Source organism: Drosophila mojavensis, unplaced genomic scaffold, assembly GCF_018153725.1.
Source record: "Drosophila mojavensis isolate 15081-1352.22 unplaced genomic scaffold, ASM1815372v1 contig_74, whole genome shotgun sequence".
In the NCBI taxonomy this organism is placed as follows: Eukaryota; Metazoa; Arthropoda; class Insecta; order Diptera; family Drosophilidae; genus Drosophila; species Drosophila mojavensis.
In genome coordinates, this window is record NW_025318899.1 from 4,935,869 (window position 1) to 4,961,417 (window position 25,549).

Sequence of the window (25,549 nt, forward strand, 5' to 3'; positions counted from 1 at the left end):
TCTGCTGAGCTAATTATGTATCAAATATAAGAACTAAGCTATATATACATACATATATTAGCTATGCTCAAAACATTTTGAGTAAACTAGTTTAGCTGTTAATTATCTACCCAAAAACTATAATAGGAAACCTTAAGCTAAAATTGAGCTGTGTGCAAAGCTTTTATGCATTTTGTCCTTGGCATTGATTAAGCAGACATCTGATGGTGGATAAGACAAAGTATAAATATTTATATTTATTTGTATATATAGAGTATATTGTGTCAAAGAATTGGAAAATCTTTATTGTTGATCTAAAGTATTCGACATCCAAAACAAATGTATTATTAATATATTGAATTATTTATAGCTAAGATAAGGTCAACAATTTTTCAGACCACCCTCGTTCATATTTATAATTCAAATAATATTATCATTTTTGTCAGCTCTGATAAGTTGACAGATAACAGACAGATATCTATGTATGATTTTACCGCCCATTGCGTAAATCGAAGCCTAGCATGAGATAAGATAAGATAACGTGGAGATGAGCTTGCGAGTCTATAGAAATAATATTTACATATTAAGCACATTGTGAAACGGAAGAAATGGAAATATAGCTGTAACGACACATAAAATAATATCTATAATTAATATTGAAATAAGTCTATTATTCATATACAAAGTATTTTAGATAAGATCTTTAATTAAGTCAGACACAAATGCTTACTTTGCCTTGGCATTGACTTGGCGCTGGTGGACTGTCCTCAAGTCGCAGCTCGTATGCAAACCGCAAGATCATTAACGCTCCCTCGATGTGCTCTATATAGGGTTACATCATGGCTACTGCAGTTAGCATTGCTTGGGCCCAGTTGTCATAATTTATAAGTGCAAAGCCACCCAGCTGAGGCTGTCAGCTGGCACGGCCTACAGTTTTGCAATATTGAATGCTGAATGTGCTAATGCCGAGAATATTATTGATCTTGAACGCTTGACTGAGTGCTACAGATCTGGAATAGATATCGACATGACAGCCCCAGTCAGATATGTAGTTGATGCTGGCCGTTCATGGTGCAGAGAGCCAGCTCAATGCCTTTTATTTAATGAGCGCACATTCATTTATCTTTATTAGTAATGGCAATTGGCAACGGACGACGCCAAGATAAGCGACAAACGGCCGGACAGCTGAGCAGTTTATGAGCCAATTTACAAATATCTCTAAAGACGCTTAAGACTCTGGCAACGTATCTAAATGCCATTTGCATATGCTTGAATATATCCATATATGTATACACATACATTTTCTTATATATTTGCAAATTCATATTCAAAACTCTTCTTAGCTGATATGCATTTAAGTGCCGGATTTGTGAATAAACCTGATTCGGTTCTATGCAGCGCCCAAAATATATGAAATGAGGCGAAAAAAACATCCGACAGTCAACAGCATTGAGCGTATCGGATTTGATTGAACAGTTAATTAATGATCGCCGGATTAGTTTCCAACAGCAGCAGCAGCAGCAGCCGCAGCAACGGGCGAAGCATGTGCGACAAGTACCCACAGATTGGATGCTGTACGCCGCGGGCAGCAAATTAATCAACGCATAAGAAGTCTACATAGACGTAGGTGTCTAGATCTCGATTCGTATTTCTCAGATAGGGAAGTCATACACATACATATATGTATATCTATATATATGCATGTTTTCTACAAGCAACAATACATTTACTCAATTCATATCGAAAGGAGTTTGTCAACTTTAGATTCATTCTACTCTCAGACAGACCAAGACTCCATTGAGGTTCAAGGTTGCTTATCCTGCATAAGCTTTGTTGTCAATCCGTTATGGGAAAGTTGTTTGAAAGTGCAAACGGGCCTGAATTGCAATCGAATTTAAGGCTCTGTATGAGATACAGAACATGGGATTACATGCTGTCATCTTAAGGTTTTCTTAATTTGTTGCTTAAGTATGTATAACGTTGAAGCACATTCGAATTTGTTAAAGATGAAAGTTTTTGGATATATCATTAATACAAGTAACATGTCCTAGGGATATACATAGACATCGGATACTACACTATACATACAAAATCTGTATTTAGTCATTTGAACAGAACACGTTTCATGAAAATGTTTCAGACAGCCCTCGCATAGCATATTGCAAAATACAACTACTAAATCATTTACCTTTTCTCACCTGCCACACACTTGCAGCTTAAACATAAACAATTTACTCAATCAATATATTTATACATATATTAGCATAACAAAGAAAAAAAAAAGAAAATGCATTTCCAGTTATAAAATTACACAAAATTAACATGAAAACAATATATAGATATATATATAGACATATATATATATATGCATATATAGAAAACCATTTCTTATGAACTAGAACAATGGCAATTAGCGAAAGCGCTTGCGAATGAGCCGGCCTGTTGAAAGACCGGCTGGCTTTTAGTCCTGGTGCGTCGAACTTTCCTCCAGATTGCAGAACACATTACGCATTTTGTCTAGATCCGGCGGCGCAGTGTCCGGATTGCGTATCCACATAATGTACGCCTGTTTGTCGGTGCGTGTCAGCGGCTTGAAGTTGCGCGGATTCTGTGCCTCCTCGTCCTGCAGCTTCGAATTGTAGCGCGCGTACAAAAAGATACGGTATCGCCAATTGTCAAAGGTCTGCTTCCACTCCGTCACATGCTTGACCGCGCCCTGGGGCACGGCGTTCAATAGATTTGCCAGTTTGAGCCAGTACGGGTCGAGAACGGGATCGTTGCGTCGATGGTCGTTGATGAATTGATGCTGTTGCAGAAAGTGCACGTAGAGCTCCTTCTGGCGCTTTGACATGCGTTCCTTGCGTTCTGTGGACAACAGAGAGAGAGAGAGAGAGATAGAGAGAAATATGTTAATATAGAGTAAAATTTAGAGCATAGCTCAGAACTGCTTTCACGTACGTCGAATGTTATTTGTGCCCGATGGGGTTAAAGCCATGTTGACGCCTTGTTGTTGATGCTGCTGTTGTTGTTGCTGCTGTTGTTGCTGCTGATGCTGTTGCTGTTGCTCCTGTTGTTGCAGCAGCGCCAAATGTTGCTGTTGCTGCAAATGCTGATGCTGTTGCTGCTGCTGCAACATGAACTCATGCTGTATGCGCTCCTGCAACAGCTGTTGTTGTTGCTGCTGCTGGTGCTGCTGCTGTTGCTCGTCGTCGTGCTGATGATGATGCGGAATATGTGAAGGCGGTGGTGGCAATGGCAACGGCGCTGTTACCATTTGCTGCTGCAGTTGCTGTTGTGGCTGTGGCGAGTGCGGCGAGTCCGGCAACTCGTCTTGCGTGTCATAGTCCATCTTGGGTGTGCACGGATCATAGGCGGGCATGCCCAGCTCCGCAGATGCAGCACCACTACTAGCCTTATCGATACGGTACTTCAGACTCTCCTGCTCATCATCCAGCGTCATTGTAGCCGACGAGGGCACAGCGTCTATGACAGTGTTGCTCTGGCACAGATTTGTGGGCTCCTCTGGCGTGGGCGATTCGTTGAGCAGCTTTTGAGCACCGCAGCGACATTGGGGATGAAGCACATAGTTCTCCAAGGCGCCGTCGTACACTGCAAGCAAAGGAATCATGTTAGTTACAAGGTTTACACAAATGAACATTCTTAAGTCTATAAATAGAAACTAGATGAATTGAAATTGCATTATATATGTTGCTTAAACATAATGTATTTAGCGCTTAGTATTAGTTAAAGTACACATCATCTTCATTCTGATTATCATTAACATTTGCACTGGTTGGGGACTTGTGGACTGCCTTAGTAGTCGTAGGTGTTCGTTGCGCTTGTGCTCTCATCCAGCGGCACAAACATATCCATTTTATCATAATCTGGCGGTGCAATGTGCTTGTGACTGGTCCACATAGCATAGGCCTTCTGGTCGGTCGCCGTCAGCGGCTTAAAGTTCTTAGGGTCACTCGTCTCCGACATGCTCAGCTTGGAGTTGTATCGTGTGTACATGAAAATGCGATATCGCCATGCATCGAACGTTTGCTTCCAATCCTCTACATTCTTGACAGCGCCCTGTGGCACGCTATTGAGCATGTGCGCCAATTTGCTCCACAGCGGCTCGGTGAGGCCATCGTGACGACGATGGTTCGACAGCATGCAGGGATTGTCCTCGAAGAACTTGACGTACAGTTCCTTTTGGTCCTTGGACATGCGTTCGCCACGTTCTGAAAGGCAAATTAACAGTTTTAGATATATATATATATTCATCTCCATCACCTGCTGCTACTCACTTCTAAATCGGCTCATCAGTCCGGGCGTGTACGGCGACTGTTGGGAAGTATTTGGTGGCGTCATAGTCGGCAGACTGTGCGTATAGTTGGAGAAGAACTGCTGGGCAGGCAGCGAGTGCTGCAGTGTTTGTGCCTGTTGCTGATGCTGATGCACCTGCTGCTGCTGTTGTTGTACGCGCGCCTGAAAGCGAGCTGCACGTGCAGCACGCTCTGCTTCTGATTCAGACTCCGCCTTCGGTATTATGTCCATGGGATCTATTGATTGTGTTAACGATTCGGGCGTACGTTCCGCATAGGTTTGTGTGAGCCGCAGCTTTTGGTTTGTGTCTGCATGATCCGAGTTCGAATTGTTCGCCTGCTCCAATGGTGAGTCGACTGCCTCATTGCAGACGCCCAGAGCTGGCGAATTCGGCTGTGAGCCGGGTAAGGCTGGGGGGCCAGCCACATAGTCGTGGGCGTGGCTCACACTCTCGTTGGAGCGCTGAGGCAGTGGCACGTGCTGTTGTATTGGATGTGGATGATGGAGCTGCTGCTGCTGCTGTTGTTGTTGGTGCTGTTGCTGCTGCTGTTGTTGCTGTTGCTGTTGCTGCTTGATTACTGCCATTGAGCAGGAGGGCTCGAAGGAGAGCAGCTCCTTGGCGTGCCCATCGTCTAGCGCTGCAAGAGGAAGCATTTTCAATGTGGATTTTTATTATAGTGCAATTGTCAGAGACTTACAAGCAAAGCACGTTTAGCGGTTGCCGCGTCTATATACACAGATAGATCTACAAATGCATTCGCATTCACATATAGTGTTTTTCACATACAAATGTATGCATACATATATGTATGTGTATGTAAATGGTTCCAAGTTTTGTTAAAAGGCTTAAACGCTATTCTGTAACGCGGCTAACTTAAATGGCTATATGAAATTACCTTGGCTTATTTCAATAACGAAATTTGTGAGGTCGTGACGTTGGGCCAAATAATGTAACAGCAGCTCATCGGGTATGTTGAAGCCGATCTTTTTGTTGCGAAACTCAAAATTGTAGATGCCAAATGCAGCGCGAACTGAAAACGAAACGATATCAGAAATAGTTGCTAAACGGGAAACGGGGGAAAATTGCTTAATTCCAATGTCCAAATCACAATTTATGCTGCGTTTGCAGCCCTTAAAAGCATTTTGGGTGTTGCTCTCTTTATACACACATATTTCTGAAAGCAATTAAGTTTAACGACCTGCCCTGGGCCTGTGGCAGCGTGCGCTGTTGCCTCCTGTACCATGCTCCCCCGCCCCCTCTACCGATGAGCACCTGCTACTGTCCGTTAAGAAGGCTTACCAACATTCTTTAAGTCCCATATGTTTAAATTTCGATTCTCCTCGGGCACGCCAATCATGAGCAGCTTCTTAGTATCGCGAAATTGAAATGGAATTATAATTCCCGACCGCAGCACCATTTTCTATGCGCCACCACACAATTTTCACAGATTTTCATAAATTTTCCACGTTTCTCTTTGTGGCTATCTTCGTAATTGTTTTGGTCTCTGTCCCTTCCTTGGCATTTGCATGTTTTACTTTTTCGTAAACAGCCTGTACTATCGATGGTTATCGATGTTCGAGTGTCGATGCTTAGAAAATTGCAAACTACGTTTAGAGAATATTTTTATGTTTGTTTCAGGAATTATTTTGTAGTATAATAATAATAATAATATTTGTTAGTTGTGGTTTTAGTTTGTTCCAAGCTTAATTATTGCTCACGCACTATTGGTAAGTATCGTTTACTTCTATCGCCTGGCTCTCTGTATGCAGCCCTAGATCAACAGCTGTGAAAGTAAAAACAAACTTGACTCATTTAAGTTTATTTTCTTTTTGCCATTATAAGTAAACAGAATATGCTCGAAAACTGCCAAAAACATCACATGGTATTGGGCCTTACCGCCCTGACTCTAGTCACCATACTAGTGCTAATAATTGAGTCCCGCTATGCAGCAGAGGGCAGCTTGGCTCGACGTCGTGGCGAGAAGTATGTCATCGAAAATAATTCGACCTGCTGGAAACACGAGACCTACACCGTTGTCCAGGAGTGTCATCCCTGCTCTGAGTTCGATATTGTGAGTCGCAGTCTTGGCGTCTGCATTCACACACACTACAAGGAGGTGCTGCGCTGCAAGAGCGGCGAAATTGTGACCAAGAGCTGCGATCGAGTGGCTCTCATTGAGCAGCGCAATTTCATCAAGTTCGAAGCTATTGCATTCGTGTTCGGAGTGCTCAGCTATTTGGTGAGCTATGCCAGGGATCGTGTGCTCTCCAGGCGCAACTATATGCGCATCGAACGACAGTTGAATCGGGTGCAATAGTCGAGCAATCAGCCATTTTAATGGATACTCATCACACTGTATATAGAAACATATACGATACGAATTGACTAATATTGTAAACGATTTGCATAATTTATTTAGTTGTAAGTACATTAAATTCACACACACTTAACTAATACTCCAACGGGAATGAAAATATTGCGATTGTTGGGAATGCAGCTGTCCATGATTGGGGACAAGCCGAGCCGCGCTTCCTTTGGCGGCTCTGGTCAACACAATTGGTGCATAACATAATTGTTTGTCTAATACAAATATAATAATAATAATAACAGCTTTTGATCGGCAGCATTTACTTCCTCCAGTCGGGTATAAGATCCGGCTCTGCGCCCTTGACGGCTGTTGGAGGCGCTGCTGTGGGCAGCGCTGGTGGGGATTGCTGCGCATCCAACGTCTCTTCGCTGGTGGTGCTGGCATTGCTGCACGCCTTCAGGGAATTATCCGTCATGGGCAGCGGTTTGGCCACACCAATGCGTACCACGCCCTTGGGTGCACCCTTTAAGGCCTGCACAGCCTGATCCAACGAAGCGTTCTCCAAATTAATCGAGTTGACAAATAGCAAACGGTCGCCCGGTATTAACCTGCCATCCAGCTGAGCCACGCCACCAGGGACTAACGAACGGATGACAATCAGTGTATCGTTCGAGTCCAATGGATCCTGGTAATCTAATATAGAGAAGCCCAAGCCGCGATCCCCTTTCACTAGTTCTATAATCTGCGGCTGCGACGACCACATGGCCAAGCCGGTGAGCGGTTCCAGAGAACGAGATTTCAATTTGTTAAAAGACGCAGCTGCCACGGCCACTGAATCCGCGTCCGCCACGGAGCCAGCTGTGGCCAGACTGCCATCGGACTTGGCCTTGACCAGACGATCTGTGGCCGGCAGTAAATTCTCAAAGTTGTTGCTCAGCTTCTTGAGCGTATCATCGGAGAAGGGCAGCAGCGAAGTCACCTTGCTGCGTCCACACACCATACGCACATCCAATGGCAGCTCCTTCAATATGGCCACAACTTCCAGATGATTCATGCCCAACAGTCGCTCGCCATTAACCTCCAACAACTCATCGCCAGAGCGAAGTACGCCATTCACTCCGACCGGCCCATCGGGCAGTATGGATCGTATATAATGATGTGGGCGCACCTCTCGGCCACCTTCCACATCGACGGTGCCCTCCAAGGAGATGCCCAAACCACCAACGGCAAACTTTTTAATTTGCGCCACAATCACCTCCATATCGTTGCCCACTATCTTTTGCCATTTGCGTACGATCTCCGCCTCCACTTCCTCGGTCAGCTCTGGCTCCATGTAGTACTTATGGCGTGTTATAAGGCTCGAGTTCTTTGCGTGTACAGCTGCCTGCGAACAGGGATAGAAATGAGACATCTAATATGTATAAAGTTTGTATGTGTATAAGTACTTCCTGCTTATCAGCTACAACGTCTGTGGCCACAATCTTAGACGCTCCTTCTAGGGAATCCCGCACGGCCAACAACTGCTTGCCCGCACCAAAGCTGCTCAGCGTGGTGGTTGTAGCCAGCGAGCTCGAAGGCGGCGTGGTCATCATAAAGGCTTCCGGCGCAGGCAGCGTCTCATCCTCTGCCTCTCTGCTAACTGTCGTAGACGAAGGCGTGGCTGGGGGTGGGGGCAAGGGAGCACGAGAGGGCGTGCCTGGTGAACTGGTAGGCAGCTTTTCGTTGGCATTGGCAGCAATGGCTTGCTGCAGTTGCTCGTATTTGGGGCCGCGTAGGTAACGCTCTAACCGCAAATTTACCACTTGACCAGACTTTTTAAGCAGCTCCACAGCCTGGTGATTGGAATAGCCCTGCAGCGATTGGCCATCTACCTCGATGATGCGATCGTTAACGCGTATGCGTCCGCTCAGATCAGCCGCTGAGCCTGGAGATACGCTCTTTACAAAGATTCCGGAAAGTTCTTCCTTTTCGCAAACATAACCGGCAATGGTGATGCCCAGACCATTCGCATCCTTCTTTAGTTCCACCTGCAGTTTCTCTGTTTCCGGCAAGGCCAGCAGTTCGTCCAAATCGATGCTGGGATCAATTAGCATCGATGTCTCACCACGATACACAAAACGCTCATCCTCCGTCGTGGTTTGTGGCGTTGAGGCCGTCGAGCTCTCGCCAAATATCTCCGGGTAGCCAGTTGATATGAGATAACGCTCCAGCTCGGCAGGATCGCTGAGCACACGCGTCGGCACCACGGCGCTGCCCGGCTCCAAGGCATATTGTGGCGTAGGCAAGTTTTGCTCAATCGGACGCACCACAACAAGACGTACATGGGTGCCCGATTGTCGAAGCACTGCGGCTACCTGCTCAGAGACCATCTCGTGAAGGTTCACATCGCCAATCTGGAGAATGTGATCTCCAGAGCGCAGGCGACCATCACGATCGGCCACGCCCCCTGGCAGAATGGTCTTTACAATAACGCCCGAATTGCGTGCACCAATTATGCCAAAGCCTAGACCTGTGCCGTCGTTGACCAGCTCAATGGCCTGGATCTGGGCATAGTCTGTGGCATACAGATCCGCAGCAGCTGACTTGGAATTTTGACTTTGTGGACGTTGCTCCACGTCGCCACCCGTGGAACTGGACTTGTCCGGACTGGCCGGGGCAGACGAATCGTACATGACATCGCCGCCATTCAGGCTGAGCACCAAATTTCCTGAAACATCAATGTCGAAGTCGTTCGGCAACATGGACGGATGTTGGCCAAGCTGTATGCCCAGCTCGTACAATGACTCCTGAACATGGGCAATGGTACGAAAAACGGGATCCGTTAATATACCCATTATCGTATTTAAACTATCCGCCGTTTGCATTTGCAGCTTGGCATCTTCCGATTCGTCAATGCCCTTTTTCACAGCCTCGATTTGCTGTAGGGCACTGGAAATATCGGCACTCAGGTGCATTTTGTACCGTTAATTGTGGGTGCGGTCAGCTAGCCAGCCTCCACTTGCACTCGAGCGTAGCGCTGGAATTTCCGTATCAAACTTGATAGAGTGGGGGAGGGGCGTACTGCACAGGTGTCAGTAATTGAATTATGCAGCAAAATATCGCTTTGCTTGATTCGAATTGAGCAATTTATTGATGCTTTAGTTGAGCTTAAGGTGAATTTAAGCAAATTGCAATGGTTACACAATTTTATCTACTTGTTATTTAGCACAAATTATTATTCTTTGTTGTTTTACTTGCTGTTTTTTAATTATGCTGTGTTTTACCTGTTCGTAAAAATGAATAACCTATCGATATGTACTGAGCTACTCGATACCATAATAACGCGACACCGATACTTCAGACTTAGTATGCTGCTCACGCTGAACTACAGACAATTTTTATTTCCACAATAAATTAATTAAAATATTATGTACCCTGCATCTGCATGCGCTCTTCCTCCTCCAGTTCCATTTCCAATTTACGAAACTCTTGGTAGAACTCACGTGTCAATTTCTTCATTTGTGGTGTCAAATATCTTGGAAATATATCTGTAAATAGACCGTTAACCAGTTAGCTGTTTGTTTACTAGTTTTGTTAACTAATTTACAATTAAACTCTATTATGAGATCACCAAACTCCTCAATTCGTTTATTAGCTTGCTTGATTGCATTCACAGCATCCAAATTACGGCACTTGGGCAGCCCTTCCAGTGGCACAATCTTCTGGTAGCCCGGAGTAACCACATCTGAGATGACGATTTTCAACTGTCGCTTGTCTAGGGTATTCACGTAGAATATGAATCCCGTATAAGCCTGAGCCAGATTGATGTCATAGCGATAGACCAGGTCATGCATGTTGCGCCGCTCAAATGTCGGATGCGGCCTGTCGGCGGCAATGAATATAATGTCACCAGGGATGGTCGTTGGATAGCGATCACCCTCCTCCTTAAAGCAATAGCGTGTACCGGCCGTGGTGCCCGGTTGTATGATGAGCTTAAGTGTGTGCTTGCGTTTCTCCAGACGGGACTCCCTAGCGTCGACAATCTCCTGACGCCACACATGCATCAACTTCACACAACCCGTGCGTACCTCCTCCAATGATAAATGTATAATGCGTTCCGTATTGGCATCCTTATGTCGCACTCCCACGCCATGTTCCCTCGTGGCATACAAGCTTGGTGGATTCGTAATGGCATCAATAACATTCGCATACGGCGAATAGCTGGAGAATACACGCTCGTACACCTCCATGTGATCGCCATGGTATTGATATGGTGGAAAGTAGCCATTCGGCAGCATCACGCCCTCAAACAGGCCTGCCTCACCATAGCGATCATAGATGGCACGATATAGCTCGTTGCCCAGCACATCATATGCCATATTGATGTACGCCCACTGCTTGGTCTCCGCCATTGGAGACAAATGCGTCAATCTGCCCTCCTGGGCCAGTGGAACGAAATCCAGCTCATATTTCTTATCTCTGTGTGGACACAAGCGCACAGCCATGCGTCGATATGCCAGGGTGATCTGCTCTTTGGTGACATTGCGTGGAATGTCCAGCACGGCGTAATAGTCCAGCTCGGGACGATTCATACTCAATAGATATTAGATAGTTAAAATAAATAAAACGAATTTTATTATCTGAGTTTATGTTAGTGGATAGCTTGGTTATTATTTGAAAATGCACGCACAGTTTACTGAGAATTTGATTTGAGGTATCGTTTCTCAATGTATATACAAACTGAACTTGATCAACTTGTAGTGGGGGGAGGCAGATTTATATTAAAATTAAACTTATAGTGTAAACAATCAACAAGAGCGCTGATGGAACGGATCAGTCGAGGTCATTGGTGCTGACGCCAGAATATATCGGCTCCTCCTTGCCAGATTTGGACTTATCCTTCTCTGTTGCATCCTCTGTTGTTTTTGGTTTTGCAGTGTCAGCCGAATTGTCGGCCTTTGCTTCTGTTTCATCGTCCTCCTGAGTCGCGTCGGCAGCATTTGGTACCCAGAGACCAGAATCCACGCAACGTTTCATATGATACTTAGCTTCCTCCACCGGCATGGTGGCAATAATCTTCTGCAGTTGCTCAACGTCGCGTGACTCGAAACAAGCTTTGAGCTCCTGTAAGGAAAGAATTGATATTCTAGAAGTTTCTATTGTAGAACTTTCTCTTTAAACGTACATCTGGCAGGGATTCAAAGACATCGGCAGGATCTAGACCGCCTGGTCCCAGGCGTTCACGTTTCTCTTCCTCTTCTACCTCGGCAATGATTTCCTGCAACTTCTCCTGTGCTCGCTTTTGAATGCGTTCCTTAAAGCCCTCAATTTCACTTTCGAACTGCGCACGGTACTCAGGATCACACTGTTGGATTTTGGAAAAGAACGAGCTGAAGCAAGCGCGCGGATCGCGGTCAAGCTGTTTAGCCAACTCCAATATATACTGCATGCAGATGCACTGATGCGCCACATGAGCCATCAGATCATGCTTCTTCTCCATTTCCAGATTGATCGACCAAATGACCAAATAGTTTGCTGTCTCCTCGCACACCAGCTCCACATGCTGCTGCAGGAAGCGCTTGGAATCGTCGTATTTGCGCAGCATACCGTACTGCTTGCACAGTTGCTCATTCTTTTTGACGAACTGTTTCATGCGCTGCTCGCGCTCCTCCTCGGTCAGGTTTTCATCTGCAGAGCGTGCAGGCTTCGTATTGATCACCGTCTTTTCGAAACCTGGTTTGCTTATTGTATCCACATTCCATGGCATTTTTTTCTCTTTCTTCAGCAGCTCGTTCTCCTCACGATCGAGCGCCTTGCCCTCGTTTTCGATCTTCTCTAATTCAAGCTGTAATATTATCTGCATTAGTAATGCACAATTTGACAGCAGGTCTCTTAGTTACCTTAAGAGCTGCCTCGTCACCCTCCTTTTTGCTGATGCGCTCCTTCACATCCATTAGACGCGCCTGGAAGCTTTGTCTTTTTTTCTTCAACTCTTCCTTTTCCTTCTCCGCTTCGGCCATTCGCTCGACTCGAGCCTGATGCCGCCAGCGGAAAAGCGAAGGCGTGTCTATATTTGGGTGTGTTTCGTCCTCATCGTCGGAAATCTGTACACAATTACGAATACATTCAATACATTTATCAGATTTACTTTAGCTGCACTCACCTCAATATTTTTCCACTTGCTGTAGTCAACCATTTTTGCAATGCAATTTTATTTTTTTGTTTTACCAGCCTTACGTTTTGCAAGTTCTAGAAGTATAGCGATGTACTTGAATCAATGCATCGATAATTACAATTTATTCGATAGTATTCGTTGTAATCGATGGTACTTATACCTTTTATTGGGGCAATGATTTCAACGCAAAGCTTTCAGCATTATCGCTGTAATTAATGACTAAATAAATATTAAATTTGAAAATAACAGTGACTTAAACATTAAGTTATTTCGCCATGACATTTATATCATTATCGGAAGTGTTTAAGCTGAGGCGGTATCTGATAATCTGAACAGTGTTGGGTAACAAATTAAAAATAATTTAGGCGCGCTTTGACATAAATTTGAAATAGGGCACCTGGTTAAGGTTAATGCATGCAGAAGTTAAACAAAGGAAATCAACAGGAAACTCAAGTTGGTCTCGCAATGCAAACAATAAGAAACAAATAGAGGGTGAGGTTAAATGCATTTTTAATAACCATGACTGAGCCCAAGGCGCTGGCCAACGTATCGAAATACTCACAGTTCAAGAACAATGGCCAGCTATTATAGACGCAAGAAACCGGACATGGTATTCTTGAATGCCAAGCCCATAAACAGTGGAAATGCACAGGCCTATTTACATGGCGTACGGAAATATTCCATTGGATTGGCTGAGCGTTTGGACAGTGATTATATACCGCCACCCAATGATGGAAAACGAAGCTCAGTCAGCACAATTGCCTCCAATAATCCAGATTTTACACCGGTAGGCAAGAAATTATTGTCTTTAAATTCCAATTTTTAATGTAGTTTATTTTCCAAGAGCGTTTTCTATCGCAATATCGCCCCGGTTAATTGGTTTCTGCGCATCATTGGCGTCCTGCCCATGGTACGACGAGGTCCTTCGCGAGCTAAATTTGCTCTTAATTCAGCTGCTTTTATTTATTCCGTTGTTTTCTTTATGCTGCTAGCGGTGAGTTTTTTTTCAACTGTGAAAATGAACAGTTTATGGATTAATCATTCAATTCAGTTCTATGTGGGCTATGTGGCCAACAAACGTATTCATGCTGTGCGCTCCCTTAGTGGACCCTTCGAGGAGGCCGTCATTGCGTACCTATTCCTGGTGAACATCCTACCAATTATCGTTATTCCGATTCTCTGGTGGGAGGCAAGGAAGATCGCTCGATTGTTCAATGACTGGGATGACTTTGAAGTGCTCTACTATCAAATCTCTGGTCACAGCTTGCCATTAAATCTGCGCCAGAAGGCGGTCTATATTGCCATCGTGCTGCCCATACTTTCGATACTCTCTGTCGTTATCACACACATAACAATGTCGGATTTGAATCTCAACCAGGTGGTGCCGTATTGTATATTGGACAACCTAACAGCCATGCTGGGCGCCTGGTGGTTTCTCATCTGCGAGGCAATCAGCACCACGGCGTATCTGTTGGCGGAACGTTTCCAGAAGGCCTTGAAGCATATTGGCCCGGCTGCCATGGTGGCTGATTATCGTGTCCTCTGGCTACGTTTGAGCAAGCTGACCCGCGATACAGGCAATGCTCTATGCTACACTTTTGTGTTCATGAGTCTCTATTTGTTCTTTATCATAACTTTGTCGATTTATGGACTTATGTCACAGCTTTCAGAGGGATTCGGCATCAAGGATATTGGATTGACCATAACGGCTCTTTGGAATATAGGTCTACTCTTCTACATATGTGATGAAGCGCATTATGCGTCGGTGAATGTCCGAACGAATTTCCAAAAGAAACTCCTGATGGTCGAACTCAACTGGATGAATTCGGATGCCCAGACAGAGATTAATATGTTTCTGCGTGCCACCGAAATGAATCCTTCGAATATTAATTGTGGCGGCTTCTTTGATGTAAATCGTACTCTATTCAAGGGTCTGCTAACCACTATGGTCACCTATTTGGTAGTGCTGCTGCAGTTCCAGATCAGCATTCCAACGGACAAGGGCGACGGAGATGGTAACTCGAATATGACGGTGGTCGATTTATTGATGGATAGCTTAAGCAATGACATGACCTTACTCGGTGCCCCCAGCACTGTAGCTACACCATCCACAACAACAACAGCAGTCCCGCCAACAGTTAACCGATCTGGGCGCGGCCGAAAGGGCTAAAATAGGTCAAGGTAAATGAAAGCTAAAAAAAGAAAGCAAAAACAAACAAACAAAAAATCAACACGAAAGATAAACAACATTAGAATAGCATAGTATAAGAGCAACTTTATATATATATAATCTAAAAAATCAATAAGAATATGGCCAAATTAAAACATTTTTCATTCATTTTAAATTTTATTGCAAGCGTTACTGTTGTTAAAACTTTAAATTATGTTATTTGTGCCGTAAAAAAAAGGGGAAAATAAATTAAATAAAAATGATCAAAAATCCTTATAATTATTAAAATGTTATATATATTTATTTTTATATTTTACTTTTGTATCTAAGAAATCTACATTTCAGTTCAACGTATAAATTTAACTAGCCAATGGGAATAGCTTGCAGTTAATTTAATGTGTGCAAATGAGACAAGTATACAGAATTTAATATTTAATACAGTTGGTATGCTGAGATATTTGCTTATATCGACTAGTGCGGCTTGTCTGGCGATAGCGCAGCACTGAAGCACTCCACGCGAATAACACGAAAGCCCAGGTTCAAATCCTGCATGGAACTATTAAAAAAATTTCCTTTTTTTTTTTTTTTTTTTTTAGTGTTTGTTTATTTAAATTAATTAATATTGTTTACAGCTACTAAACGGAGTAGTTTAAAGATTAAAGTGAGATTTTTCAAGCACTACATTGAAAATAGTTTCCGTGTGTATCTAGCATACGGTAATATATATTGCTAGTGTTTGAATAATGTACGTATGCATGTGTATATATTGCCATAAGAATATATATGTCGTATATATATGTTTCTATTTAAATATCCTTCTCGTTGCACTCGCTATCTAAAATAGTTATCTCTGTTTCTTTATACCATATCACACACGTTCCAAAAAACGCTCAAACGAAGAAAAAATAATGAGATTGCAAAAATTATTTAAGACACTTGATGCTGGAAGTTTTGATGCTGGTGGTATGGGAAGGGGTAGGAGTGTATGAATTTTTCGTATATAGTCGAAGTTTCTTTTTTCGTTTGTTAAGTCAAAGCTATTTAACACTGTCCATCCGGCGACTCAGTCAATATATGCTTATAGCCATTGCTGCCCAAATACATATGCTCTCTGCGGAACTGATAGGGTACCTAAAAGGTAAGTTGATTAGCTTTTTTTTATGGGGAATACATTTGTAGTGTAAACTCACAGCGCCTGGGGCTGGACAGGGTATAGCCACAGTTGCGATCTCTCGCAGTTTGTTCATTGTGCGTAGACTCTGATAGAAGCTATGCATGATGTACCACTTAAGACCATCCATCAAGAGCATAGTATAGCAGATGATTACTAGAATGGGAACGAATATTAGCTCAGAAATCGGAAAGTTAAAGTTTATCTAATTTACTTACAATAGGCGCACTGTCCGCCAAATAGCATGGGCAACTTCGTATCCTTCAGCATGAATATAATGACAGCCACTGCAATGGCGCCCAGAAATTCAATTACCAGCCAGGGTATTATCAGGCCGGGCTTATTCTTGAACACGCCAAAGAATAGGGCTATGGCACTCAAAGCATAAACGCTGGCAATGCCGGATAGTACATAGAGTGCATTTTCGGTAGCATCCGCCAGTTGAGCAGCCGTCTTCAAGCGCATATCGTTGTGAATGCTGTAGAATCCGCTATCCTTCTGATCCAATATATCCATGTCGAGCAGATTACGCATTTGCTCCGCATGCGCCAGACAGAGAAGCACAACAAATAATATCGAGTGCGCAATGAGCTGGAAAGAGAAGTAGAGGAGGAGAGTAAGTAAATTAACGATATGCAAGTGCTATAAATAGACCGACTGAGCAAGCACTAGAGTAGAACAGAGACGGAACGAGGCTGGAGTGTCAAATGATAACGGCATTTAAATGCTTTCAAAAGGATTGCAGTCGTAGTCAACTCTGTTGATCTTTGCAGTGTTGCCAAATTTCTATTTACTGCGAATCGAATGTGTCAGCAAAGCGAATGCGCCAAAAATTCTCAACCGGTTTTAGCATTAAGCGTAGCTATATGCAGCTCATTTTCGGAGTTGGGTTATTAAAAAGGGTGCTCGTCTTTGGCGCTTTCCGTATTTTACGAGAAACAGTGCGGACGCATTGTGCCGTTTGCCCATTCCTACGCTCTTCGTGGGCGGGGGCGCGCGTCGAATTGCCGTCTTCGATGGGTGCAAACGCGCATAGTGGGGTATGGCTTTGCATATCCAGTGCGTAATTTTTGTGTTAGGGGCATAGGTAGCTGTACGTTTGGGACGGCCGGATAGCGGAGTTCTCTGCGTGCCGGCAGTCCGTACGCTGTGCCCCACATTATTAAATGCATTATATAAGAGTGAAAGAGAGAGAGGGAGAGGAGACAAAGGAGTAGAGTGTTGGCGTTTATCTCTAAGCTTACCAGCTGGTAGATGCTCGTCAGCAGCGCTGTGGTGCGCAGATTGCGCGGGGAGACGGGCGACATCAGCATGTCCCAGGTCTGGCGCCAACTCCACTTGACACCCGTTCGCATCGTGGGCAGCAGCATGATTTTCCAGAGTATTTCCTTGAGTTAATTTCTATTGTTTACACCGTGGCACAATCAATTTATGGATTTTTTCCCTTAGCGACTCTTAACTTTAGCTGCTGCTGCTGCTTGCGACTCGCGACTGTGTTTCGTCATCCAAATGGAAGAAGCTTCAGAAGGGTTGGGGTAGTTTGGGGCGCGTTATTAACACATGCACGCTAGATATTTCGTGCCCTAAACTTGATAAAAGCTCTTGCGGTGCCGCACAAGAAAATGGCACCAAGGTCTGTTATGATTCTTGAAAAGCTTTTAACAGTTGTTTGTTTTCCCGACACAGCTGTAGGCTCTAACAGGGAGGGGCACCTAGAGCTACTTGATTTTTTAGACAACTGTAACTACTTTAGTTAAGCATTGTACTATATAAATTCTATATTTAATAGAAATATTTTTGTTTGTTTTTTTCAAAAAATCTAACAAAAAGCCTTCTTTGACTACCCTAGAAAGCATTACAGCACTTCAAGGGCTGTTTTTTTGGTGTGCTTGAAAACACGCAGATGTTTATCACGTGAGCTTTTTGGATGGAAGCTTTTTTGTCGCTGGCAGCGTTGCCAGATGTGCGTGCGGCGGCCTATGAGAAAATAAAGCAATTAAAAAGCGTTTGGTGCACCGCAACGGCCCGTTTGCTATGATAAATTTTACATTTTAAAAGTCAATTTACACTGAACTATAAAAATGTAACATAAATTTTACCAAAACAGGCCATAAAACGCCAATCGCCGCCGTTGGCCACTGCGCAAGGCAATGCGAATCAGAGAGTCGGATTGGATTCGTATTGGATTCATATTGGCATTGGAGTTGGAGTTGGAGTCGTGCCACTGGCAACTTGCAACTGGCAACTGGCGCTCCTTCTGTGTCAGCTACTTGCGCGCTTAATTGATTGTTTTTCTACGAGCTGGCCAAGGATCACAATGTTTCCAACCTCATCATGATGCCGATGATGAAGACCTCAGGGGCAAAATATGTTGGCTCGATGGCTGGATGGTTGTCTGTTTGTCTCTCTCTCTGGTTTGCGTCTTGTTATCATTGGGCGTGTTTTATTAACTTTTAAGCTGCATGCACGCGAGTGGCCATAAAAAGAAGTGCTGCTGCAACTGTTGGCGCGGTGGCGCAAATCCAAAAGTCAATTAAAAATTTTTTACATTTGTTTGCACACAACAACGGCTGCAGCTTCTGCTCCCGCTCCCTCTACCTCTCGCTCCATAAACACTCGCTCGCTCTCTGTGGAAGCTGGAAGCGCGATAATCATAACTGCAAAAAAGTAAGCAACTACGCGCAGGCGTCGCCCGTTCACATAATTTATGGCCCCTTCGAGTTGAGCCTGGACTTGGGCCAGAGCCAAGAGACTGAGCTGCTGCTGCTGCTTCTGCTGCTGTTGCACGTATTGAAATATCATCTTGCAGCCATTTGGCGTTCAATTTGCGTTCGCAACGCTCTTTTGATTGGTTTTTTCCCCTGCTTAGCCACCTGCCTGCACCTTTTGGGGCCCCAGCTGCTTGGGCCGCAAATTGATTGCCTTAAAGTAACTTGTAAAATGCTTCTAAGCGCGATTTCAACTGGAACTGAAACTGGAACTGCAGAAAACAGAAGCAACATTACAAATGTGTGGCGTTATTGCCACGGGGGAGGAGCAGTACTCCACTCAACTCCACTCCACACTGCACACCAGTCCGGCAGCAGGAGTAGCTGCTGCTCCAGCTTTGATTAAAAAGCAACCAGAGAGACGACGACGAGTGGGAGCTGGAAAGGCAAAAGCAATCGCTGTTGTTAACAAGCATTTCAGCGCATGACAATTGGCATGCACACCTCCAGGCCATTAAACCAGCCAGCCGATTCCCGATCTATATATACATATATATATAGATCTACATCTAGTCTTTCATGTCATTTTACTATTTGTAATTCGATCGCGAATCGATTCGATTTCTGTATCTCTCTCCCTCTCTCTGTCTCTTTCTCCCTGTCTCTCGTTATTTAATCACTGAGAAATTGTCTGCGCATAAATAACATTCGCTCGACTTATTTGCACAATTTGTTTGCCTGTTTTGACAGTCGCTTGCTCAGAGGCAGCAATTGAAACAGTTTTGATGGCCAGCATAAAACCGAGTAGCACTCCGACTGCAAAACAATGCCACGAGCTAAATTACTTTAGATTTAAGCTGATCATCCGATTGGGCGCATGGACTGGTTGGTAGAGGCTATAGCAGTTGTTAAGTGAGATACAAGAACTTTATTAATTCTCAGAATTTCTAATATCTGAAGCCTTATATATAATTTGTATAATTTTTTAGTAGAAGACTTGAATATGTTGAGTAAGTATATATCTATATATATATCTATAATAATACAGCCAATATTATAGCTCAGGTTATATGCTCATCTCTTCCAAATTTCCCAAGTTTTTCTTACTTGAATCTAGACACTCTACACAATTAATCAAATTCAAATATTATTACATATTATATAAATACATGAAACTCAAGAGCTCTTCGGGCATCCACTTGGAGCCACTCATGTGGCGCTGTGACCCTCCTCCTCCATTAAGCACGTCACGTTCGGTGCGGCTCACATGCGAGTATTTGCCCAAAATATCAATTGTTACGCATACGCATATTTGCATGGCCCAAACAGAGTTGGCTCAGAGCAGGCAAGGGACCGGGCGGAGGGGGAGTGGAACGCCAGATAACTGTCAATTGGCTGGCTGCGCGATTTTAGGCAAGTTGTTCACAGTTTTTATCGCAGTTGTCGCCGTAATGCGCCATCGATGAAGATGTTAGCATTTCCGATTAAACGCACTCGATGAACAGCAGCAGCAACAACAAGTGGGAGTGAGGGAGAGGGAGAGGCAGAGAGAATGCCTCTCGCACACAAATCTCAAGGGTGTGTTCAATTGTGTCAATTTAACGCCTTTTATGGCAACCCCAACGTAGCCAGGACGAGTGGCAGGAGCCGGAGCAGTGCCTGCTGCATGTTGGGCATATTAATTAATGCACTCGTTGCTGCTTCGTAGCAACATTTGTGCAGTTTAAACCGCTCGATTTGCTGCACGGGCGTCAAGTGTTAATTACGCCCACGCGTCGCTCGACAGGACTCGGCGATGGCAGGACACTCACTCACATAGTTCATATGCTGCTTGGCTGACGCTGAGCAAACGTGATTATTGCTAGTTGCCTGTCTAAATATTGGAAATTGATAATACTCTCATGCCAAGCCCTGGCCTGCCTCGGTCCGTATCATCGGCAGCAACGACAAACTGCAAGGATGGCAGCCAGGATAATGCTTAGCTTTGCAGTTTGCTTCGTATGTGGCTGAATGAGCAGCAAATTGCAATTTAATTGCAGTTCTCCACATGTGGCGCATATGCCACGTCAAGTCAAGTCAAGTCAAGTCAAGTATCTGTCAATTGACACGCTTGCATATTGATATCAATCAACTTCCATATATGTGTCAATATATTCCTCTTAGTGTGAGCGAAGCTATTTCATGATTATTGTCATTAAGCGCAGCACATATCAAAATACCTGACCTTAATATTTTATATGTACCTCATATATGAGTATAGCTCCATTTAGATTTGAAGTTTTAAAAACCACAAAGAGAGGCGTTAGCGAGAGCAGATGAATAGAGCAAGTGAGCGAGAAAGAGAGAGAGAGAGACAGAGAAGGCAAATTCAGGCATAAGGCGGAGGTATGAAAAGTTAATGAAAGGAGCTGTAGATCATGAAAGCGAGAGAAGGAGAGAGAGATATATAGAGTGAAAGAAACAGAGAGAAATAGAGAGAGAGAAGAAATGAAATCAATGTCTTTCATAGATAGAGAAAGAGAGAGAGAGAGAGAGAGAGAGTGAGGGAAACAGTGTGAGGGGAGAGAGAGAGAGAGAGTGAGGGAAACAGTGTGAGAGAGAGTAAGAGTCACAGAGAGAGGGAGGCAGTGAGAGCGAACTAGTTGTGGTAGTAGTAGCGTATGAGAGAGGGTGTATTAATGAATGAAGTAAAAGGAGACTGATAAACTGAAGAGCGAGAGGGAGAGAAAGGGAAATAGAGAGAGAGAGAGAAACAGATAGAAAAGATATGAGATGGCAAATGTGAGATTAAGAGCAAGCTAAGATCACGAGGAAGATAATGAAAAGCGAAAGATTTCCCAGAGAGACAAAGCAAAAGACAGTTGAATTGAGAGAGATATATCACAAGAGAGTGCGAGAATATGTTTTAACAGGATACAGACAAAGAGTGACTGGAAAAGGTATGAACTTAAAAAGGTTGATATGCTGCCAGAGAAAAAGAGACGGAGAAAGGGAGACTCTAAACACAAACAGACGACAGATCAATACCAAAATATTCTTGAATTCTTGAAAATTGCATAGAAGAGCACTTAAATACAGACACACAGCTCAACGTTCCACAGCTCAATGTTCCAGCCAATGCAGCCGGCCTTCTCTATTTAATCAGAGCATTTTGAGCCGTAACTAAAGCTCAACTGAAGCGGCTCAGCATGCCTTTAAAATAGACGCCGCTCTGGAGGCGGCACAGAGCGCTGCTTTGGCAAATATCCTTGATATCATTTAGTCAACTGGAAAAAATTCAATCAGCATACTTGGCAAATATTCAACAGCGCTGCCGGCAGCGATTGTTTGAGTGAGCACAGTGCGCTGAGCTGGGGACACCCGGGAGGGTGCTCGATGGGGTGGCGGAGGTGGGGGCGGGAGCATTGCATAAATCAACAGCAAATAAAATGCTGATACGCTGAAAGTTCGCCGAGTCTGGCGATGCTTGAAACAAAACATGCGAAGCGGAATCGGATTCCGAATCGGGCAAAAATTCGCATTCACGATAATTGAATTTCTGTGCAGGAATAGAAAAACAAAAAGAGCAGAAAAAAATAGAAAACGTAAAAGAGGAAAGGAAAACATGAAGAAAAAGAGGAAAAACTCGAGCCGAGCCAGCAGCAGCGTGTCCAGCGATGCATGCGTCGCACGTAGCCGTAGGAGCAGTTGAGAAAAGCACGGAGACGGCGGCAAGGATGTAGCAAGGATGTGCGCCCATATTATGTGCACAATAAATAAACGTGATCAGCATGCTCGAGGAGGAGGACTGGAGCAGGAGCAGAGGCAGCTTGCCAGCAGCTAAGTCGCCGTCGCCGTCGTTGTCGTCGTTGTCGATGTCCTTGCGCTTGGCTGCGCGGCCACATGGGTGGCTGCATGCTGAGAAGGAGCCGCAGCCGCAGCACGACCGAGGAAGCACTTGAGAGGATGTAGACGATGCTGCTCCCTTTGGCCTGCTCCTGCTCGTGCCGTTGCTCCCCCGCCTCCTGCTCCAGCTGCTCTCTGCGACTGTTTCCGGCTTTTGTTGCCCAAAAGTGCTCGACAAAATCTTTTGTGTGCCGCCTGCTCTGCCGTTGGGGGTAGCTAAGTATGCCATGGCATCCCCCCACACCAACGCCAGCCCCAGCACCCCCCGGTGCTGGGCAAACTTCGGAAAAACAAGGCGAAGGCGTCGAACTTTTTATGTTAACTTACTTTGTAGTTTCTTCTTATTTGCAACTTTGATTTTTGTTTATTTTTGCTCCAGCCCATCCCCCTCACACACCCGCCCTCTGCAGGGTGGCACACGCACAAAGAGCGAGACGGCGCATGCAGCGCTCAAAAGAAAAATAGTAAAAATGGCGACGGGCGCCAAACTTGGCAACAAAGTAAAACGGCAAAAAAAGAAGAAAACAAAAAAAAAAAAAAATAAAATAAAAGAAGGAAGAAATTTCTGCGCTGCTTAGCATGAGAAAATGTTGGGCGAGTTTTTCTTTAGGGTGCGCTTTAAAATGCGCCATTTTGTTGTTTGCACAGGCAAAGCTCCCCACCACCCAAAAGCAGCCCTCAACTTGCCAGCCACGCCCACCAGCTGCGCCCCCAATCTGACCAAGCGGAAGTTTTATGAATTTTGTACAAAGCAGCAAAGTTTTCTCTGTCCTTTCGTAGCTTTCTCTTGGCAATGATTTTCCTTTTTTATATACACATATATATCTTTGTGTGTGTGTGTGTGTATCTTTTGCATCTTTTGTGAAAATCACTGCAGTGTGCATAATGCTCAAAGAGGCAGCAACTGGCAAATGGAAAATGGAAAACTGCCAACCGGAAATATTCATAAAAATCAGCAGCAAAAATTTTCTTACATTTCTTGCGACAAGTTTGGGGGGAAAAAGAAAAAAGAAAGTCGCAAGAAAAACTAAAAAATTGATATAACTGAAAATTCTCGCTGCACGGCATTGCCCCTAATTCTAAACTTCAACATCAAGTTTGTAGGGGTATTCCTATGCGGGTTATTATACAACTTGTACCTCTGCTACCTCTCCCTCTTGCTCTTCTCCTTCTGCTTATTATTGTTTTATTTTTTTAGAAATTTGTAGGCATTATTTAACGGGGTGTCAACCCCTTTGGACACACCTAATGAAGTTATTAAAGCCGTCAATGAACGTCAACAAATTGACATTTAATGAAGTGCGCGACCCGCACAATGATCTTTTAATTGAGAGCGAGCGAGAGAGAGGCACAGAGGGAGGGAGTGAGAGAGCAACACCTAAAAATTAACTTTAATCACTTTTGTTCAGAGACATGTGTTATATAGAGAGTAATAATAATTATGATGAGATGTGAATGCAAAGCACGAAGCATGAAGCGTGGCGCACAGTTAGTTTGCTATACTGTGTGAAATTAGGGATATCTAAAGAAGAGTATGAATGGCATAGGGTTCAGGTAGTAGACTCCAGTAGGGGTTACAAGAGATGCAAGTGCATGAGGCCGACAGTGAATGGGAGATAGATTTTTATATATTTATATATATTTATTTCATATATGCTTTAGAAATATTAGTGAATGATAATTAGATTTATATTTTTATTTCATACCTATTCTATAGAAATTTTAATCTGTCCCTCAAGTTTACAAATTTAGTTAACTATATCATGAAACAAATTGCAGATTACTAAGTATTACGATTCATAGATATTTATCTATATTTTGTATCTACATTCCCTATAAGACCTCTAGCTAAGTATGCAGTTACAAAGACTTTCAAGTGTTTCATATGCGTGCCCATATCTAGGGTATATCTTAGTCAAATGTAGAGAGTAAACTCATATATTAAGCAAATTTGTGCCTAAGTTTTCACTCTGTACAGCTCAACATAATTAGAGACGTTTTCTACTCTGTCTGTCTACTCTACAACTGAACCTTTAAATTTCTCCAAGCCTATACTTTTTATGGGTACCTTCTAGTGTCTCCATTTTATAATAAAATACACTATAGCAGAGATCATTCTGAACATTATCGACTTTCAACTGTGAGGCTCCTAACTCAGTTCCATTAAAATTATGCCAAAGTATAAATTTATATACTAGGTGGGAAATTTATTGACAGAACTGAAGAGATGCTTTAAGTAAATGTAAGTAGTTTTATTTTATTATACAGTATGGGTTTTCCGTTTTCCATAAGTTTTTCCGCTGTCAAATTTGCCAGCTCCTCGCATCTGTGCAACATTTTGATGCGGTTTCATTTGCATTTGGATTTGGATTTGGCATTTGAAATGTGTTTCTCGAGGCCGTTAATGCTCATTAGCCGGCTGAGTTGGCGCGTCAAGTTCAGGCATACACATAAATCTACAAAGCAGAAGATATGCAACTATACAACTTACATATCTATATATATATATATATATATGTATGTGTATAACTGTACATATTTATATAACTTTACAGTTGTTGCGTTGGCTGCGGCTTGGCGCGTTTTCTCAGGCAAATTAACATAAATTATGCACGCCCACTTGCGAATGCAGCTCGTGCGTGCCCCCAGAGCTGGCTGCCGCTGCACGTGCAGCTCCCCAGCCACCCAGCACCACCCACCAGACACACAGCAGGTGCGTGGCTGCACAATTAGGCGGGCGTGCAGGTGTTGTGCGCCGCTGCTGCGTTGCTTATTGAATTTTCATATTTTATGCAACTATGCAAAATGCGAGCTAGCTAAACGAATTAGAATTAGCCAGGCTAAGAAGAGGCTGGAGCT

At 43.8% G+C, this 25,549-nt stretch overlaps 7 protein-coding genes and 1 non-coding gene across 10 annotated transcripts; 3 read left to right on the forward strand and 5 right to left on the reverse strand.

The window, feature by feature from the left end:
* Positions 1-2,318: 2,318 nt before the first annotated feature.
* On the reverse strand, positions 2,319-5,861 carry LOC6581460 (SUN domain-containing protein 2). Of its 2 annotated transcripts, none has more exons than XM_015161850.3 (4): positions 5,594-5,861; positions 5,190-5,324; positions 2,938-3,588; positions 2,319-2,844 (listed from the first exon to the last, which is right to left on the reverse strand). In XM_015161850.3, the coding sequence occupies exons 1-4, from the start codon at positions 5,709-5,711 to the stop codon at positions 2,441-2,443; spliced, it is 1,308 nt and encodes a 435-aa protein (XP_015017336.1). In that variant the 5' UTR covers positions 5,712-5,861; the 3' UTR covers positions 2,319-2,440. The 2 variants fall into 2 exon arrangements, with proteins under 2 accessions (XP_015017336.1, XP_002007189.1); XM_002007153.4 differs by lacking the exons at positions 2,319-2,844; positions 2,938-3,588 and adding exons at positions 3,668-4,208; positions 4,275-4,931 and having other exon boundaries at positions 5,594-5,847.
* Positions 5,862-6,049: 188 nt separating this feature from the next.
* LOC6581461 (protein JTB) lies at positions 6,050-6,750 on the forward strand. Its single transcript, XM_002007154.4, has one exon. It carries the CDS (start codon positions 6,147-6,149, stop codon positions 6,609-6,611), a length of 465 nt encoding a protein of 154 aa, XP_002007190.1. The 5' UTR covers positions 6,050-6,146; the 3' UTR covers positions 6,612-6,750.
* Positions 6,681-9,869, reverse strand: LOC6581462 (patj homolog). The gene is made up of 2 exons (XM_002007155.4): positions 8,048-9,869; positions 6,681-7,986 (listed from the first exon to the last, which is right to left on the reverse strand). The coding sequence occupies exons 1-2, from the start codon at positions 9,554-9,556 to the stop codon at positions 6,922-6,924; spliced, it is 2,574 nt and encodes an 857-aa protein (XP_002007191.1). The 5' UTR covers positions 9,557-9,869; the 3' UTR covers positions 6,681-6,921.
* A 68-nt stretch (positions 9,870-9,937) lies between these two features.
* LOC6581463 (dnaJ homolog subfamily B member 13) lies at positions 9,938-11,183 on the reverse strand. Its single transcript, XM_002007156.4, has 2 exons — positions 10,189-11,183; positions 9,938-10,129 (listed from the first exon to the last, which is right to left on the reverse strand). The coding sequence occupies exons 1-2, from the start codon at positions 11,171-11,173 to the stop codon at positions 10,008-10,010; spliced, it is 1,107 nt and encodes a 368-aa protein (XP_002007192.1). The 5' UTR covers positions 11,174-11,183; the 3' UTR covers positions 9,938-10,007.
* A 10-nt stretch (positions 11,184-11,193) lies between these two features.
* Positions 11,194-12,857, reverse strand: LOC6581464 (hsp90 co-chaperone Cdc37). The gene is made up of 4 exons (XM_002007157.4): positions 12,745-12,857; positions 12,482-12,685; positions 11,767-12,426; positions 11,194-11,705 (listed from the first exon to the last, which is right to left on the reverse strand). Exons 1-4 carry the CDS (start codon positions 12,775-12,777, stop codon positions 11,415-11,417), a joined length of 1,188 nt encoding a protein of 395 aa, XP_002007193.1. The 5' UTR covers positions 12,778-12,857; the 3' UTR covers positions 11,194-11,414.
* A 148-nt stretch (positions 12,858-13,005) lies between these two features.
* On the forward strand, positions 13,006-15,081 carry LOC6581465 (gustatory and odorant receptor 63a). Of its 2 annotated transcripts, XM_044010398.1 has the most exons (4): positions 13,006-13,248; positions 13,321-13,543; positions 13,601-13,750; positions 13,808-15,081. In XM_044010398.1, exons 2-4 carry the CDS (start codon positions 13,331-13,333, stop codon positions 14,924-14,926), a joined length of 1,482 nt encoding a protein of 493 aa, XP_043866333.1. In that variant the 5' UTR covers positions 13,006-13,248; positions 13,321-13,330; the 3' UTR covers positions 14,927-15,081. The 2 variants fall into 2 exon arrangements, with proteins under 2 accessions (XP_043866333.1, XP_043866332.1); XM_044010397.1 differs by having other exon boundaries at positions 13,006-13,543.
* Positions 15,082-15,688: 607 nt separating this feature from the next.
* Positions 15,689-17,875, reverse strand: LOC6581466. Its single transcript, XM_002007159.4, has 4 exons — positions 17,342-17,875; positions 16,316-16,688; positions 16,117-16,253; positions 15,689-16,057 (listed from the first exon to the last, which is right to left on the reverse strand). The coding sequence occupies exons 1-4, from the start codon at positions 17,465-17,467 to the stop codon at positions 15,968-15,970; spliced, it is 726 nt and encodes a 241-aa protein (XP_002007195.1). The 5' UTR covers positions 17,468-17,875; the 3' UTR covers positions 15,689-15,967.
* LOC6581467 lies at positions 16,993-17,254 on the forward strand. Its single transcript, XR_047698.2, has one exon. It is a non-coding gene; the product is annotated as a U11 spliceosomal RNA (small nuclear RNA).
* Positions 17,876-25,549: the final 7,674 nt, after the last annotated feature.